The sequence below is a fragment of the Bos indicus genome, chromosome 11 (assembly GCF_029378745.1).
Source record: "Bos indicus isolate NIAB-ARS_2022 breed Sahiwal x Tharparkar chromosome 11, NIAB-ARS_B.indTharparkar_mat_pri_1.0, whole genome shotgun sequence".
In the NCBI taxonomy this organism is placed as follows: Eukaryota; Metazoa; Chordata; class Mammalia; order Artiodactyla; family Bovidae; genus Bos; species Bos indicus.
The window spans coordinates 21231928-21251994 of record NC_091770.1 but is presented as its reverse complement, the minus strand read 5'-3'; the positions used below and the strand labels follow the sequence as shown (position 1 = coordinate 21251994).

At 35.2% G+C, this 20067-nt stretch overlaps 1 protein-coding gene across 3 annotated transcripts in view; it reads left to right on the top strand.

Moving 5' to 3' along the window:
- SOS1 (SOS Ras/Rac guanine nucleotide exchange factor 1) overlaps positions 1 to 20067 on the top strand; it is a 131217-nt gene that overhangs the window by 105627 nt on the left and 5523 nt on the right. For 2 of the 3 annotated variants that reach the window (XM_019970036.2, XM_019970033.2), the window contains 7 exons: positions 226 to 388; positions 874 to 991; positions 8760 to 8932; positions 9134 to 9250; positions 12357 to 12621; positions 17905 to 17949; positions 19608 to 19726. In XM_019970036.2, the coding sequence (XP_019825595.2) occupies positions 226 to 388; positions 874 to 991; positions 8760 to 8932; positions 9134 to 9250; positions 12357 to 12621; positions 17905 to 17949; positions 19608 to 19726 (1000 nt within the window). The remainder of the gene's footprint in view (positions 1 to 225; positions 389 to 873; positions 992 to 8759; positions 8933 to 9133; positions 9251 to 12356; positions 12622 to 17904; positions 17950 to 19607; positions 19727 to 20067) is intronic. The other variant, XM_019970034.2, reaches the window with a different exon arrangement.

Genomic DNA, 20067 nt, shown 5'->3' with positions numbered 1-20067 from the left:
GAAAAATGATTGACTGATTTGGCCTGGAAAACAAGAAGAGCAGCATGCCTGACTGAAAGCATTTCCTTCTATTCACCTACTATTTACCTGCCACCCTGCATACATACTCTCTATTGTTATACTATAGCTACCCTCCACTCCATTTTATTTGGTAAATTCTTTAAATCATACCTTTGTTGGGAAAACTACAAACATTTTAATTCACTTTTTGTCTTTGATTCCCAGATGTATTGTAGAAACTGAAAACTTAGAAGAAAGAGTAGCTGTGGTGAGTCGAATAATTGAGATTCTACAAGTGTTCCAAGAGCTCAACAACTTCAATGGTGTTCTTGAGGTTGTCAGTGCTATGAACTCATCCCCTGTTTACAGACTAGACCACACGTTTGAGGTAGGTTTGCAAAGGTGTTTTTTTAAATGAACTTCCATTCCCCATTCTAAGGATCAGGATTTTAACAATTATGATCTTTAGAGACACATCTATCTTTTCAGTAACAGCCAAAATGATGTAATTATCTAAATTTTTATTGAATTGGTGTGCTCTTTTTAAATTAGGCAACCTCATTAAAATACATTCACAGGTCCTAGCCTAAGTTAGAAAAAGATTTCAGCATCTGATTTGTAATATAATGTATAATAAAATGCTCAGATAATTGAGGAATGGCAAGATAAACTAGATTTTTCTTACATACACACACTTCTTTAAGATTGTACTAGAGTCTATGAAGACAGTCTTCTTGAAGCAGTGTTATCATTCTTAGAGTCAAACTGATACTGTTATGTTTGGGCTTTTTTACTGTAAGCCTGGCATTTTGGGGCAAAATCTGTGATTCCTTTTCTAAATTTATATTCCCTAAATATTTTTTTTTCTTGTAGCAAATACCAAGTCGCCAAAAGAAAATTTTAGAAGAAGCTCATGAACTAAGTGAAGATCACTATAAGAAATATTTGGCAAAACTCAGGTCTATTAATCCACCATGTGTGCCTTTCTTTGGTGAGCATTTCTTCTTAAATTTTTATCATGTTTCTAAGACAGTTTTTCATTAAGTGACTGAGTATACACATGTCTAATATACCAGCTGAAAATACTTAACAAATATTTAGCACCTGAATCCCCTTAGAATTTTTCTCTGTGAGGACTTTAAGATCAAGCTTAATATGTACATTCTACTTTTTATTTCCATAATGGGCAGCCATTCAGTATTGTATAATGCTTACTTCGGTTTTAATATTCATAGAAGTCTTTTTTATTGACTTTTAATAAACCAGACACTCTGCAGAAGAGGCATGACCATATTTACCCATATTTATAACCATGCTTCTTATATACAGTTTTTTTCACATGGCTAAAAATAATGTGCCTTAGGGCCCACACGTTCTTTCTACACATCAAAATTTTACCTACTCTTTTTCCCTCTCTTCTGCACAAGAGGAAAGAAAGTAGTGCCTTTTCTTTCTGTTAAGACTGAAACCTACCAACCATCTAAATCTTCTCCCTTCTGATAGGTTTCTCTCTCTTATTCCATCATTTATTTCCTGTATTTTATATCTTTAGTATCTCTTTCCAGAGAAGGCAGTGGCACCCCACTCCAGTACTCTTGCCTGGAAAATCCCATGGACGGAGGAGCCTGGTAGGGTGCAGTCCATGGGGTCGCCAAGAGTCAGACACGACTGAGCGACTTCACTTTCAGTTTTCACTTTCATGCATTGGAGAAGGAAATGGCAACCCACTCCAGTGTTCTTGCCTGGAGAATCCCAGGGACGGGGGAGCCTGGTGGGCTGCCGTCTATGGGGTCGCACAAGAGTCGGACACGACTGAAGTGACTTAGCAGCAGCAGTATCTCTTTCACACTGGTTTCTTTTCTGTGCTAGGATGTATGCTCTGGTGATTCTTCCTCTAAATACTTACAAAAATTATGACCTCAATTACATATGTGGTGTTTAATCTTTTTAGTATATGGTATATTTTCTTCTAGCCTTTCCCTTATCTCTATTTGTATATTTTCTATATAGTTTTAAGTTATACTGCATGTAACATTGTTATGTCCTGGTATTTTTTCAGTTAACATCTTTGTTCAGGCTTTCTAATAACCATTTTTGTATTTGCTTTTAATCTTTGTCCTATACATATTGTATATAGTTGTAATTGTGTGACATGTACACAGGGTTTTCTTTTTTCACTTACCATGTCCCAAATGTATGGTGTTTTTTTAGTCTTCATAATTACCATTTCTCATGGCTACATGACGTTTTTTAAAGTTGTTATGACAGTTTATTTAACCATTACCCTATGACCTGACGCGTCCGCGTGTGTTGTGTCTATCTTTTTTGCTTTCCTAAATAATGTTATAATGAATATCTTCATATTTTTGCCTATTTTTTGGATTTGAGAATATTTTCTCGAGCTGTAAAGCCAATCTAGCTAGATAATTTATATCTAGCTGGATATTTCTTGAGCTAGATATTTTTACCAATCTGCCTTTTAGTTTTTATTCTTTGAAATACAGTATTTTTTAAATTCTATAATCTGTTCATTTTCCCCATTATGATTTCTATTGTTTCTAACCTTAGGAAGTTCTTCCAGTTTAGAAATTTAATATTCAGTCATATTTTCTCCTGGCTTTATGACTTGACCTATAAAATTATATTTAACTGTTTAATCAAGTTGAAATCTCTTTTAGATATCATGAAATACTCAAATTTATTTCTCCACCAATTCTTTATTTGTTGACCCTAGTTTATTGAATAAGTTTTCTTTATTCCCATTTACATATTGTACCCCCTTCTTTAAAAAAAAATATTCCCCATTAAATTCTTTTTATATTATTTTAATTTTATTGAAGTAGAGTTGATTTACAGTGTCATGTTAGTTTCAGGTATACAGCAAAGTGATTCAGTTATATACATACACATATCATCCTTTTCTAGATCCTTTTCTCATATAGGTTATCACAGAAGGTTAAGTAGAGTTCCCTGTGCTCTACAGTAGGTCCTTGTTGCTTATCTATCATATATAGTAATGAGTACATGTTCATCCCAAGCTCCTGATTTATCCCTCCCTCCAGCATTTCCCCTTTGATAACCCTTAAGTTTGTTTTCAATATCTGTATGTCTGTTTCTGTTTTGTCAATAAGTTCATTTGTATCTTTTTTAAAATTAGGTTCCACATATGAATGATATCATATGATACCTGTCATTCTCTGTCCAACTACTTTCACTTAGTACAATAATCTCTAGGTCCGTCCCATTAACTTCTTATCCTTGTGCCCCAGTCTTAATGACTGGCACTTTATAATCCATGATTCTCATCCAGGGCAGTTTTTGCCCTCCAAGGAACATTTAGCAGTGTCTAGAGACATTTTTTTTTAATTTTTCAATATAGACAGGAATATTGCTAACATTCTTCAGTGCACAGGACAGTCCTCCACAACAAAGAAATAACCAGTTTAAAAGGTCAGCAGTACCAAGGATAAGATATCTTGCTTTAGGGAATTCCTTGGCAATCCGGTGGTTAAGACTTGGAGCTCTCACTGCCAGGGCCCCAGGGTTCAATCCCTGGTGGAAGAACTAAGATCTCAGAAGCCAAAGTAGCAGGACCAAAAAACCCCCAAAATTCTGCTTTATATTTAAAATATTGTCATATATGATAAAGTTGGCTTGTCTTTGTTTCTTCAGTAGTTTCTTTGCCAATTTTGTCTCTTTATTTTTCCAAATGAACTTGGGAATGAGGGGGTAATTCCCCAAAATACAGCTGGAATGATCAATCAATTTGGAAAGGATGTATATATATGATATTTAGTTTTTTCCTTAGGTATTTTTAATTATGAATGGTATTTATTTTTTTAATAGTCAATTTCCCTTAATTCCAGGAATTAGTCATTTCAGGAGATTTTCTAAATATGTAATCATATCTAGAATAATAATAGTGGCTCTTCCTTTGATCTTATTTGTGTTAAGCCTTATAGCATTAATAACTTCCCAAACAAAGGTTAAATGATAATAAAAATAAGAAGTTCTGTTTTAATCTCCATTTCAACAGGGATAGGTATAATTTTGCTGTTTGCTTGATTCGATGCTGTTTACTGTGTTTAGAAAATTTCTCTTTATAGTTTTCTACTGCGTTTTTATTGGCAATATACATTTACTGTTTTAAGTAATTTTCTATCTGAGAGCAAATGATTTTTCTTGTTTAACAAATTAAAATTACAAGTTTGCTAATACTGAAACTTTCTGTTTATTAACATTGAGCCTTAATTTGTTCATAGTGGAGTAATCTGTTAAATATACAAATGAATTCTATGCATTATCATTTTATTTAGGATTTTTGCATCCATCTTTGTAAATGAGATTGCTCTGTGGTTTCTCTTCTTATACTATATTTATCAGCTTTTGTTATTATGGTTATATTTACTTTGTAACAAAGGTTTAGAAGCTTTCCATATTATTTTATTCCAGGATGTCATAAAATGATCTAGCCTTTAAATTTTGAAATATTCCAACAGAAAAATCATCTGGGCCTAGAATATTTTGTATCATGTAATTCTATAATAACATTTTCATTTCTTCCCTAATTTTCTTTCTGATTCAGTTTTGTTTTGTGTTTTTGCTACACAGTTGTCTCATTTAGGTATTTTAAAGTACTAGCATTCTGTCTATTAAAATGAAACTTTTGAATTTGCTCCTGTTTGCAATATATTTTACCATTTCTATTTTTACTGTTTGTTTTACATACTGAGTTTTTCTTCAAAACAAAGCTGAAACATAATTATTCTCCCTGATTTTATAGTTTTATGTCATTCATGACTTTTTATCATTATTAATTTATTCTGTCTTCTGAGGATTTTCCCCCATAAATTATTGATAAAATTGTTGAGTTCATTTATTTTCTCTTCCTGATAAAACAATGAAGTCCATGCATTTACTTTTAAGTGTGGTAACTGGTGCCAGTTCATAAACAAAGGAACCTAAGAAGGACCTTAGGTCTGATGTTTATTTCATTCAACCTGTCTACAAATGTTTCTTGAGTACCTAAGTATCAGGAACTATGTCAGGTGCTTAGAAAAAAATGAAATATACGTAGTCATTCAGTACACTTGCTAAACTTATAATCGTGCTATTCGTGATATCCTGTGGTCCCTGTTACTAGATTTTTCCCCTCTATTAAGAGGGTCAAGGGTAGTATCTACCTGACACTTAATTTCTTTATCGTCTTATCAGAATTTGTTACTCAGTTTTTTTTGGCTGGCACTGCTCTATTTACAGAAAGATAAAAATCAGGCAGTTTCTCCTTCCAAGGTTACACCAGGCTACGGGTCTACATCCCAATTTTTCTCCATACACTAAAAGGTTCTACTCACAGATAGAATGCATATATATGGGCAGACTAACATTTCCTCTCAGGTAATAGGATGCGTGGTAGATTCCTACCTCAACCAAGTCTCACCTCTCTAAACAAAATTCTAAGCCCACAGCCTCGGCTCTGCTCTTCCTTTTACACAGCTTTGATTTTGTGTCCTACCCCTGTTTCTGGTTGGTTTGCTTCCTCTTCACTCTTGCTTTCCTGCCATTTTAGAATTGACTATATGTCTCTTATATCCTGCTCTAGTTTGCAAATGCTTTCATTTCTGTTCTGAAATAATGTGCTGCGTTTATTCATTCAGACACATCAGTTGAATGCCTGTATGTGCCAGAACCAGGACTAGGTGTTGAGAATAGAGGGACAAGTAAAACAGTCTTATCCTCAATAAGCTCCCTTGAAAGAGCAGGAAAATAAGTTACAGTGCTGTGTAGTAAATATACCACTATTGTAGAAACATGTAAGTCAGAGCATCAACAAAGTGTTGTGGGAACCCTGAGCAGCCACTTTTTCCCAGAAACCTCACCCCTCTTCATTATTTGTCATAATGCTCTGCTTTTCCCCTCCCTACAACAGCTGACTTCAGAGCAGGTATGTAAAATGATGTTTGTTTGTTTTTTTTTTTAAATTAAGCCTTAACAGTTTATAATATTCAGGTCATATATATATATATGTGCAGTACATTTTCTATCATATATGTGTGTATACATATATATAAACAAACATGCATGCTTAAACATTTTTTACTGATAGTTTATGATCAACAAAATCTAAATACCATGTCTCAAATCATTTGTTCTCCTTTTAACTAGCAATTTATTTGTCATAATTTCCAAATTTTATTCTGGACTGTCTCAGAATGCTACTTATAAGCATTTTCACAACTTAATTCAAGTATACTTTTAACACCTACAATATCCCATAACTTCTTATCTGCATGTTCCCCAGGTCAGTCATTATACCATCACCCAGTCAGACCCTCAAGCACAAAGTTGAGAGTCTTCATTCTCACTGTGCCAACCTCTGCCCAAACCAGTTAACCAGTTCTTGTGGGTTCTACCTCTTAAATATTTATGCAGTCCACTCTATCCCTGTGGACCCTCATTATCTCACCGAGGACTACTGAGCTTCCTCCTTCTAGTATTAACTCTTTCTTAACTCCAGAGAAATCGTTCTAGAATGTAAAGATGCTTTAATCTCCTAATTACCTAGTGAATAAAACCTAAGCTCTTTAATAAAAAAAAGGGGGTCTCTTCCTGACCCACAAACTCTTCACAATTGGGCCATCAATTTGTGGCTAGTATGGAGTATGGAAAGTTAATTTTGGCTGTCATTAATCATGTGTACTGTCATGGACGTTTGTCAGACTGAACACTGAGCTAAGTGGATCATGCAACTTAGCATAGTGCGTGCTAACTCACTTCATTCGTGTCCAACTCTTTGTGAACCCATGGACTGTAGCCTGCCAGGCTCCTCTGTCCATGGGATTCTCCAGGCATGAATACTGGAGTGACTTAGTGTGAAGGAGAATATAACTGACTGCAAGTAAAGGAGGCAGTGATAGGAGATATGAAAAATAAAAGAGCCTGGACTTATTAGAATGCATAGTCGTGCTGAGAAATAACCAAGTAACCAATACACTTAATAACTGAATACTTTCTAGAACCAGACAAGCACTGATATCTATCATATTTCATTATTGCTAACTTGTTCACTATTGGTTGTGAGTCATTTAATCTTTCGAAGAAGATAGCCAAAAATTCTAGTATTTAAAAGTTTTGCTTCAGGAATTCGCTGGTGGTCCAGTAGTTAGGACTCTGCTGCCCTCACAGCGAAGGACCTGAATTCTATCCCTGGTCAGGGAACTAGAATCCCACAAGCCATGCAGTTCCTCTACCATAAACTCATTTAGAACCACTTATCTCTGATTAGAACGTAAGTGCCTGTTACTTTGTTCATTCTTCTCATCCAGTACATAACGTATAGCTGTGGAGAAGGGATTAGAACTACTAACCTCTTGTCTATGCCTGTCCTCATTTCCTGCCCCTCTTCCTCCACCCCACACACCAAACCCCTAAAGTCTAGCCAATTCTGAGTATGCCTTCCAGCTTCACTACAGACCAATGTCTTCAAACTTAATGGCTGCTTTGCTTAGAACACCCCGCTATCTTACTCTACTTATTAAGCTTCTGTTCATTTTTTGAGACTTACTTTAAACATATTTTGATCAGTGATGCCTTTTTCTCTAACAAAAGCTCAAGGCAGAGTTAGGCACACCTTGTTTGTGTTCTCATAGCATCTTATGCATTAGTACTCATTAATATAGCACTTACCAAATCGTACTGTAGTAGCCCACATTCAAAGCTCTGAACTCCTTAGGGAGGAACTGTGTATCTTGTTCATCTTTGTATCTGCAGTACCTAAAGCAGTGCTTGGCATACAGCAGAGACTCAGTACATGTGTACTGAGTGAATGAACTCATATTCACACACTTTTCCCCCCCCACGCATCATAGTACTTGAGAGGAAAAGGCAGACATAAGAGGATAGGGTAAGAAGAGCAACAACAGCATCAACAATCACAACCATAGATAATTAAGCATCTGCTTTTGTCAGGCCCTATTCTAAGTCTGTAGATAAATTAACTCATAATGTTTCACACAGCAACCCTGCTATCCTCATTTCCCAGATGAGTAAACCAAGGCACACAGAGGTTAAGCAACTTGTACAAGATTACAAAAACAGAAAGCAGCAGAGCTGGCTCTAGAAAGCAGCAGAGCTGGCTCCAGAACCTTTATGCTAGAACAGAAAGGAACTAAAAAGCCTGCTTTTCTGTTCATTCTCCTCCTCATCCATTGCACAGCCTGCAGTGATGCGGAAATAGGAACTCTACCTGGTTACCATAACTCTAGAAGTACTGAAGACCAGAATATACATAAATTATATGTAGTCCTGTACTTGATAGGATTGCAGATCATTTCACATTTTCATGAGTAAGCCTATCCAAACAGTACCACCTCTGAATTACAAATCCTAATAACCTCTTGAGGGCCCCAAGAGATAATTATGCAGAAAATATGATCCTCTGAATTTAACATTTTCCTCTTTTGCGAAAAATATGTGTCAAATGATGGGTTATTCTTAAAAGTTCCATTAACAAAACCATGACATTATTGTTGGGAGATGGAAAATTGATTATTCTTCTTGTAAATCTATTAATTTTCTTAAACTTGGTCTTCCTTTCTCTTGATATTTACTTAGCCTGTTTTTTTTCATAGAGTGGAAATTTGTGCTTTAATTCTTGGGTTATGATGATTGAGATGGTACGGTGTAATATAATTACTGAAAAAGAAAAAAACTAGCCTTTTCCATTTTTATCCTTGAAATAATTTCATTATATCTTCCAGGAATTTATCTCACTAATATCTTGAAAACAGAAGAAGGCAACCCTGAGGTCCTAAAACGGCATGGAAAAGAGCTTATAAACTTTAGCAAAAGGAGGAAAGTAGCAGAAATAACAGGCGAGATCCAGCAGTACCAAAATCAGCCTTACTGTTTACGAGTAGAGTCAGATATCAAAGTAAGTTGAATTCTTTGAGGATACATATTTCTGATTAAGTTTATAACCACCTGATAAGAGTCAGGTTTATTTCATAGAAGAGAAAAAGGAAAATAAAACTTTAAATAATTCCAGTTTTGTGTTAAAATGTTTTGTTATTTTCATGACTTTTAAATTGAATGTAAATTATTTAACAATAATAATTCTTTGCATTTATTTTAGAGGTTTTTTGAAAACTTGAATCCAATGGGAAATAGCATGGAAAAAGAATTTACGGATTATCTTTTCAACAAATCCCTAGAAATAGAACCACGAAACCCTAAGCCTCTTCCAAGATTTGTAAGCATTCATATTATTTCCTTTACATTTAAATATTTTTTGCGGTTGTTATCTACATCTATCTGGTGGTTTATAGTTTTCTATAAAGGCATTCAGGGATGAAGTGCATGTGTAATGGATAAAAATAATGAATAAGTCCTTAATAAATACACTCAGGATTAGTCCACTTAGTTCCAAGTAAATGAACACTAACATTAATGTGAATAAAATTAATTTTATTTTTTTATAAAATTAATTTATAAAATTATTATTTCTTCTTCTTCAAGTTTTAGTTTTGTTTTGACAAAGAAAAATGTTATTCATTATTTATTTTAAGGGCAGGAAATTTGACTGATTTATATCGATTCACTTATAGTAAATATATGTACTTACAACTTTTTTGAAAGTAATGACATGAGAATTTAACTATAAATCATTACCTATAAAAATAACAGGTTTGGCAAAAGATACTTTTTGGAGGGGGAAACAAAATTTACATTATTTCCTATTACTTGTAAGTGCCTGACCAAATTTATATCCAGTATCATCATTTCACTGTTCTGAATATAATCTCTCTTATTCATAAGAAAGTCAGGAATCAAGAAGAAACATAAATGGCTTCTAAGTAACCAAGATAAATCTCATAATGTCTGTGAACTAAAGCTTAATGAAGTTACTCTATAAGAAAATTTCTCAAGGCCTAAAACAATTTCAAAAGACAGATTAAAAACAGAAAATTGAAACTAGCTATATAGTCTGCTCCAGTGAAATACACTGACATCGAGAAACAATCACTCTGTAAGAAAAAAAATGTCATAAAACTAGCATAAACAGGTGAGAACTCAAGCAATTTAATCCATTTGTAAATAGCATTTACAAAATGCATTTGTAAATAATCCTGATGGCATCACTGTATTACCGCATAGTCAGATACCTGAATGCAGAGTTCCAAAGAATAGCAAGGAGAGATAAGAAAGCCTTCCTCAGCGATCAATGCAAAGAAATAGAGGAAAACAACAGAATGGGAAAGACTAGAGATCTCTTCGAGAAAATTAGAGATACTGAGGGAACATTTCATGCAAAGATGGGCTCAATAAAGGACATAAATGGTATGGACCTAACAGAAGCAGAAGATATTAAGAAGAGGTGGCAAGAATACACAGAGAACTGTACAAAAAAGATCTTCACGACCCAGATAATCACGATGGTGTGATCACTCACCTAGAGCCAGACATCCTGGAATGTGAAATCAAGTGGGCCTTAGAAAACATCACTACAAACAAAGCTAGTGGAGGTTATGGAACTCCATTTGAGCTGTTTCAAATCCTGATAGATGATGCTGTGAAAGTGCTGCACTCAATATGCCAGCAAATTGGGAAAACTCAGCAGTGGCCACAGGACTGGAAAAGGTCAGTTTTCATTCCAATCCCAAAGAAAGGCAATGCCAAAGAATGCTCAAACTACCACACAATTGCAGTCATCTCACATGCTAGTAAAGTAATGCTCAAAGTTCTCTAAGCCAGGCTTTAGCAATATGTGAACCATGAACTTCCAGATGTTCAAGCTGGTTTTAGAAAAGGCAGAGCAACCAGAGATCAAATTGCCAACATCTGCTGGATCATGGAAAAAGCAAGAGAGTTCCAGAAAAACATCTATTTCTGTTTTATTGACTATGCCAAAGCCTTGACTGTGTGGATCACAATAAACTGAAAACTTCTTCAAGAGATGGGAATACCAGACCACCTGACCTGCTTCTTGAGAAACCTATATGCAGGTCAGGAAGCGACAGTTAGAACTGGACATGGAACAACACACTGGTTCCAAATAGGAAAAGGAGTATGTCAGGGCTGTATGTTGTCACCCTGCTTATTTAACTTCTATGCAGAGTACATCATGAGAAACGCTGGGCTGGAAGAAGCACAAGCTGGAATCAAGATTGCCAGGAGAAATATCAATAACCTCAGATATGCAGATGACACCACCCTTATGGCAGAAAGCGAAGAGGAACTCAAAAGCCTCTTGATGAAAGTGAAAGAGGAGAGTGAAAAATTTGGCTTAAAGCTCAACGTTCAGAAAACTAAGATCATGGCATCCGGTCCCATCACTTCATGGGAAATAGATGGGGAAACAGTGGAAACAGTGTCAGACTTTATTTTTTTGGGCTCCAGAATCACTGCAGATGGTGATTGCAGCCATGAAATTAAAAGATGTTTACTCCTTGGAAGGAAAGTTATGACCAACCTAGATAGCATATTGAAAAGCAGAGACATTACTTTGCCAACAAAGGTCCGTCTAGTCAAGGCTATGGTTTTTCCAGTGGTCATGTATGAATGTGAGAGTTGGACTGTGAAGAAAGCTGAGTGCTGAAGAATTGATGCTTTTGAACTGTGGTGTTGGAGAAGACTCTTGAGAGTCCCTTGGACTGCAAGGAGATCCAACGAGTCCGTCCTAAAGGAGATCATTCCTGGGTGTTCATTGGAAGGACTGATGCTGAAGCTGAAACTCCAATACTTTGGCCACTTCATGCAAAGAGTTGACTCATTGGAAAAGACTCTGATGCTGGGAGGGATTGGGGGCAGGAGGAGAAGGGGACGACAGAGGATGAGATGGCAGGATGGCATTACCGACTCGATGGACATGAGTTTGAATGAACTCCAGGAGTTGGTGATGGACAGGGAAGCCTGGCGTGCTGTGATTCATGGGGTTGCAAAGAGTCGGACACGACTGAGTGACTGAACTGAACTGAACTGAAGGTATCATAGTTTAAAACAACGGTCTTGGCTTTCATCCCAAGATTAAATTAGTTTCACACAGTCCATTTTAAAAGCCAGAGAAATGTTCACTGTATCTTAGAAAGATTTCCATCAGAAATATTGAAATAACAAATACTCTGGTATTTATAGGATTAAAATTCAGTTATTTAAAGAAATTCATTCCCTACTAATTTAGATAGCCAAGGCTTTATGGAAATGGGGTGTTAACTCTTTAACTTGAATACTTTGATTTGAATCAGTATTAGTGGTTTATGGTTTTCCTGGATATTAATCGAATTTTACCAGGCATTTATAGAACCTTCTTTTCCATTAACGGTGTTGTAAGTATTGTGTTTCTTTTGATATGTCTACAGCCAAAAAAATACAACTATCCCCTAAAATCTCCTGGTGTTCGTCCATCAAACCCAAGACCAGGTACTATGAGACATCCCACACCTCTGCAGCAAGAGCCAAGGAAAATTAGTTATAGTAGGATCCCTGAAAGTGAAACAGAAAGTACAGCATCTGCACCAAATTCTCCAAGGACACCGTTAACACCTCCTCCTGCTTCTGGTGCTTCTAGTACCACAGATGTTTGCAGCGTATTTGATTCTGATCATTCAAGCCCTTTTCACTCAAGTAGGTGTTCAAGTTTTAAGTGCTTTGAGTAACTGTTAGTATTATATGTACTAGAAGTAAAAAAGAATCTGTGTGTGTGTATATATATATATATATTTTTTTTTTTTTTGGTAAATTTGTAGATAAACCACATATCATTTCCAAATATATTATTATAAAAGTATAAAATAAATTAGAACAGGGCTCTTTAAATGTATTACACTTTACTGATAGGCCTGGTAATTAAATTGGTAATTGAAATTTCATTTGAGCATTTGTTTTCAATTGGCAAATTTGAAAATGCCTCTCTGACTTCCAGAGGAAAGGAAGATAACTGCTAAAACTGCATGGACTAATCAATCTGATGCTTTAAATGTTTCCTCCAAAATTACATTTGAAACTGCTCACTACATGATTTCTTTCTGACCAAATCCTGTAGTTTCTAATTTTACAGTGTATCAAAGTCACACTTCTACTTAACCCTTGTTCAGTCAACAGCATCCTATATGGTGCCTAATAAACTCCTGTGCTTTCAAGCCCAGCCATACAACTCTCACAGATTTGTCACTGTCGCTCATCCTTTCCTATTTATAAATCAGTGCTGTCCAATAGAAATACTTATACTATGAGCCCCATATGTGACTTTTAAATGTTCCTTCTACATTTTTAAAATGCAAAAATTAAGTGAAATTAATTTCGATAATATATTTTATTTAACCCAGTATATTACAAAATATTGTCATTTAAACATGAAATCAGTATAAAAATTTACTGAGATATTTCACAGTCTCAGTTTTTGTCCTAAATCTTCAAAATGCAATATGTATTTTATACTTAACGTAGATCTCAATTTGGACTAGCCACATTCAAGCACTTAATAAGCACATGTGGCTAATGGATACCAAACTGTACAGCCCAGCCTAGCCCTTTGAGAGGCTACCTTCACTGTTGCCATTAATTTTTAAAATCAATTTCATATTGAGCTTTAAAGCTCTACTGAGATCTCAGAACCTTTTTTCATTTATTCATTATTAAATCAGAATTTGAATGCAGTTGCTTTTAACCCTTTCACAACCACTTCCACATGCTCTTTCCACTGGCTGTCTTAGCTCATGGTAGAGTTCAAGTTCTCCCCTAATATTAGACGTAATAGGATCCAATACTGAGAGGCATCCTGACACTGTTGGGGAGGTAGTTAAGCACTGGCATAGTACTCCTAACTCCTAGTTTGTCATCTCAGTCTGCTAGTGAGCCTTCTGATTTTAGATAAAACAGTTTTTTGGTGCCTTCTGTGGATTAAACTAGACTTTTTGATTTTTTCCAACTCAGAAATCTGTTTAAAAAAAAAATTACTCTATGGAGTTCTACTATTTTGAGATTTGGTCCAGAATACTACTTATTTATTCCTGTGTTGAATATATATTTATAGTTGTCCATCAGTTTGTCTTATCTTTTCTACCACATAAACTGTGTTTGTTTTAAGAATTACTACATCTTGGCTTTATTTGGCTACTGAAGATTACGAAGTCATGTTATGTTACTAGTAGGCTGTCAGATATTTTTAATAAGTTCAAGTAAAACCAGGTAAAATATTACTGTTTCCCCAACTCGCCAACCTCCTAAATTAAGTAATAAAATAAAACCAGCACTTTTTACAGTATACCTGACTTAAAATTATTATTTATTATGACCCATTTAACTGTTTGAAGAGGTTTTTTCCTCGAGCAGATGGCTATGGTCTGTGTTACAAAGATTCCCACATGAATGAATTATTGAAATCCCATGAAAGCCATCGACTGCAAATTCTGTTTTTCTTATTTAAGTAGCTAAAAATTAAAGATGTGGCGAAACAGGAGATACTTATTTCATTCCCTACTCGTGCTAAATCTTTAAATGATTAGTCAAACAGGGGAAAAGAGTCATTTTGGAATGCAGTGCTCTGGATCATTGTTTTCTCATATGTGGCAGTGGAATAATATTAACTTAAAGTAGCTGGACAAGCGAAACCACTGTAGCAGGAATTAGGCTTCGTCATCTTATTCCTGAGGATTTTTTCAGTTTCTCTTTCTTTGTGATAAAAGGAAACCCCTGTTACTATTCCTTTTGTCCTTAGTAAAAATTGAAAATAACAGATTTTGAAATTAAGAAAGCCAGTATAATACAAAACCATCTGTAAGCTCAGGTAACCCCCTCCTTAAAGCTCATTTATGGATATTAAAGGTCCTTATCTGCTTTTGACCCCACTCTGCTTAACAGATCTGCTAGTGTTAATGGGGGGAGGGCCCAGTGGTCACCAGCACATCCAACTTGATACTCATTGTGTTGCCACTACAGCGAATACCTACTTCCTTGCTGTCCTCAGGGCCTGGCAGGAGAGAGCTGCTGTACCTACATTTTTAAGTCATCTGGACATGTTCCACTCAGTACGGAGAGGTAGAAAGGCATTGCAAAGCAAAGACACTGCTTAAGGTTTTCAAAAGGCGAAATTTGACTAGAATTTTTTGATCAGTTATACTAGTTGTTTTGCTTTTTTTTAGTTTTTTCCCCCAAAATAATTTACTTTAAAAACAAAGATTAATTTCTTCAGCCAATATCTGTCAATATCTCATTTCTTGCTAAATAAGCTTGGACACATCTTCTCTGGTAAGGCTTGCAATCTTACTGAGAGATTAAAAAAAATAATCATAATAAAAGAAACTCATAGTTAAATGCTTAGCCAGGCAGGGTTAAATGCTTTGATTCTGTTTGTACTATGATTTTTTTTCATCTCTCAGTAAGATTGCAGAGACGATGTATAGTTTTAGTTTACTGACAAAATGCTAAATGAGTGAAGATATAAATGCAATAGAAATTCACACAAAGATGACCACAGAATGGGCAGGAATGGTCACAGAAAACTTGGTGGTGAACACAGAGAGGAAAGGAAACTGGCCACCTACCTAGTGCTGCTATACATATGCTCACATTCAGAGCCCTGCTCCACACCTTGCCCTCACCAGGTCCATCTCTCAGGTGATGATGACAGTGGCCGGGAAAAGGCGAAAGACCACCAGCTTTGTATCTGTGGCTCTAGCATGGAGAGAGGAGGATGAAGTGCTCTTGATACATTGCTGTTGAAGGTTGCGATGATAAAAGGGAGCCATGGGTCTGGCCTGGTCTGTGTGCTAGACATGAGCTTTACCCCATCCCTTAGTAGGGAAAACTTTAACAAGAAAAGATATATTTTAAGCTGGAATGCAAAGCTTTTCTTTGTAGCAGGTTGTTGTAGGTGACTAGTTTCTGATCTCATACATTTGCATTTAATAGGCTTTTATGAATTTAAGAAATTATCCATGATTTATATAATTTTTTTCTATATGAAAATGATTATTTTTATTCTCAGAATGACTCAATTATAAATTGGAGGTTATCGTCCAACAGTGGTTTCAACCCTGACTTAAAGTTATAATCCCCTGGAGAGCTTTAAAAAAATACCTATATGCTCAGTCCATGCTTGTACTAGAGCAGCACTGGCATGTGGGCATCAGTATTTTTAAAAACCTTCCAGCAGGGCCTAACATGCAGCCACAATGGAGAAATCACTGATCTGTTGTCTGGGATTTGTACTTAACCAGCGGATGCTACTTTTTGATTAACTGGATTTCAGCCCTAAGTCACTGTCAATACATTTGTTCAGTACCTAGCTGACAAGAATTCCTAGTATATATTTCTTGAGATATATAATGTATAATTCTGAAAGAATTTTTTATAGCATTTTCCAGGCAGTAAGACTAAGCAATTAGTTTGAAGTGACAAATCAGAAAAGTGCCCCAAGTTTACACATAAATCTAAGCCTTTGCTGTATATACATTAGCCCAAAGCCCAGCCTACAACTGTGTGCACAAGTATGTGTGTGTAGGTGTAATCATTCTTTCTAAAAGCCTACAGTTGGTAGCTGTCATTAGCTTATGTTTTGATTTTACTCCTATATTGCACTAAGTATATGACCATGTTCTCGATTCTTATCCCCAAAAAGCATACTTATTTCCTTCCCCAAAAAGTGGAAAATACATAAGTAGTAAGCACTGGAGCAGATACTCCCTTTAAATCCCTGTTATGTTACTGAAGAGAATCTCATTTGTAGTGAAGAGAATCTTTGACACAGCAGCAGCATTATTTAATGTCAAAAGTATAAAAGTGAATTTTAATCTTTTGAGAGATAACTTATTAGAATTCGCTGGATTGCTACCCTCAGTAACCATAGCCTCCAAATAAATATCAGTATATATGGAAAGGAGGTAGTAGGTTAAGTTATTTGAAATCAGGGCTGTCTGGGAAACAAAAACACTGTATCTATATAAGGAGTCAAATTGCCGACTGAACCTAGGACATAAATTATACTTGTTCTGACCAAAGAAGCTAGAAAAAGCAACAGCCCTAATCAAAATGAGAGAGAGAAACCTGAATTAATCAGCTCAGTCTCATGCTAGAGTTATGGCTTTAGCCTCTTAGATATGATCTGTTCAGAATGTTGGTAATGTGAGGCGGTGTAACCTAAACGACTGTATTGATTTAGAACCAGTATAGATCCTCTAGCTTTTGTCTCAGTTTTTCTACTTAAATGCTCTCAGGGCTTTGCATTTTATAATTTTCAATTTTTTTCTTAAAAGAATTAGTATTGTTGAAATTAGATATTCAAAAATTATCAGTTTCCTGTATAAATAATGTGTCTAAGCACCAAAAATGTTTAATGATATTTTAAGTGTTTAAAAATATAGAAGGGGAAAAGCTACATCACTTGCAGCTTGTTGTAATATCCCAAGCTGTAGTTATTTTGTGATGAACACATGCCCCAAGAACATTTTCTAAGGTATATATATATTAATAATAATAATAATGGTATTTTTGTAATATAAATTCATTATTTACTACTTATTTTCACAAGTTTGGGTTTTCAAAATTATCCTTAGTGAATGACATATTTCTGTATGTCCAACTGAATTCTTTGCTCAAATTGGGTTTATACATTTTTTGGAAGTCTTCCATTGAAATAGAAGGATATTGTAGTTTTCTCATGAATGCTTTTTCATTTAATTATTATGATATCAAGTAGTGAATCTAAAACAAATCTTCGAAATTCCTAATGATATTAATGCAATTTAATTCTTTTTCTCAAAAGTAATAATGAGCTTTTGCTAAACTGTTCTATCATTCTTTAAAACTAGAATGACAGAAATAACATTTCTATTATAAATAAATTTTTACAGATGAATTGAATATATTTATGAAAGAAAAAAATCTACTTTTTCTTGTTTCCTTTCACAGGCAGCGATACCGTCTTTATCCAAGTTACACTGCCCCATGGCCCAAGTTAGTATATTTGGTTTAAGACTCATAATTTTTGCTTTGGCTTTAAAAATTAAACCAAATGTAACCTTTCCTGCTAAAACTCGTCTTGGGTCTGGCAGCATTGGTGCCTTGCTTTGCAGCATCTTAGACGTGAGGCCTTCACTTGTACTATCTTTTGATCATAAATGATTTGCTTAAACTTATATAATTCTCATGCTTTTTGTAAAACCTTTCTTCTCTTTTGAAAGAACATTATTATATGGGTGGCTTCCACATTTAACCATTTCTCATTTCCAACTCTGGAGTTCTAATGCCCAACTTAAAAAAAAAAAGCAAGAGCATGCATGCGCATATGAGAATGTTGGCAGCTACATGCAGTGTCTAAGTCACAAAATACACTTAGGCTGGGGGCAGCACAGGCTGTAGGCAAATGACTTATTTGACTTTAGAACAGCTACCTTATCACTGTGACTATCTGTATTATATAACCTAAATATTCATCACTGATAAGCAAAATAAAGTTCCAGTGTAGGTATTTGTTTTTAATTTTAAAGTAAACTAACAATTCACCAACTATCCCATAAATTTTAAGCCAATAGATTGTTTTTTGCTGTCCTTCATACAAATGATTTCAGAATGTATACAATGGAAAATAGTGTTATAAGCTAACTTACATAGTCTCATAAGAAGAAAGGTAGGTGATCAGAATGTTGCTCATTTAAATAATATCAATACACAAAGTACTCTAAGTTCTATCTTGTTATAACATTTAATTGACAAAATTAAAACTGTCAGTGTTTAAAGGAAAGAAAACCTGCCAAATACAATTTCGAATGATCATTTAAGTGTTTTTTCACATCTTTTTCATTGTGCTGATGTACAGGTTAACTTACATTAATGTTTTTCAAAGTGTAGTTATTTATATGCCTATATTAAGCCCTTATCATAAATGTTTGTAAGATAGGTTACAATTAGAGGCTTTTACTTACCTTTTTAGTGCCAGTTCATCAATTTACTCCTAAATCAGGTTCACTAGATTCTAGTGTAATTTCTGTTTTTATTATCAGCATAGCCTCAGTCATTTTAAATGCGTTCATCACAATGAAAAATTTTGGATTAGAATGTGATGAACCTGACTTTGCTTCCCCACCAAGGAGAGCTGATACCTAAGCAAACTGGAGATCCTTCCCCAGGACACTAGAGTCTCTCCCTGCCATCCTTTCAAAGGGTGGCAGGGAGAGACACTGGAGAGAGTGGTTAAGACCAGAAAGTATTCCCAAAGACTATCCAGTGAAGGCAAGGAAATTCTGTACTAAGTCATGAGTGGGGGCGGGGGGTGCGGGAAATGAGCCCATCATAAAAGGTTAACAAAAATTACCGTTCCAAAAGTTTTTGATAGTTTGCTCTCTCCCAGGAAATTTCAGTAATAGATTCACAATGGAAATGTTATTTTCTTCAAGAAGTATAACAACAGAATAACTTAGACAGCTTTTTCTCTGAAAACTGCTGAGAAATTTCTGCATGCTTTTATAGCAGTTTGCTTTAATAAAGGAAGTACCGTTGGGTGTTGCTTTATTGAATTCTGCTTTTGGTACTTCTGTACATTTCTTTTAATAAATATAAGCAGGATTGATGATATAAAATTCCTGTGAACTTTTCAAAATTGTACCATCCTACAGGATCTGCTTCAGTATCATCTATAAGTTTAACCAAGAGCACTGATGAAGTGCCTGTCCCCCCTCCTGTTCCTCCACGAAGACGGCCAGAGTCTGCCCCAGCGGAATCTTCACCATCTAAGGTAAAGTAAAACATCTGGTTATCTGGAGACTGGAATCATTGCAGTTCCATTATAATCAAGCGCTCATCTCTCATTGAGTTCTAACAGAATGAGGTTAATACTTAGGGTATTGGGGCTTAATAGAGTTTAAACCAGAATTAAGTATGGGTTTACCATGCAGTAATGTTTATTTCCTTTCTTCTGAAAGCAGTTTTCTGGTAGGTTTTCAAAATACTTATAAATCTAAATCTGGGTACTGTCAAAAAAAAAAAAACCAAACACAAGTTTAACCTATAATTTAAGAGTAATGTAGTCTCAAGCAGTTCTTTAAAAAGATAGAAAGAAAGAGATCTGAAGCTTTA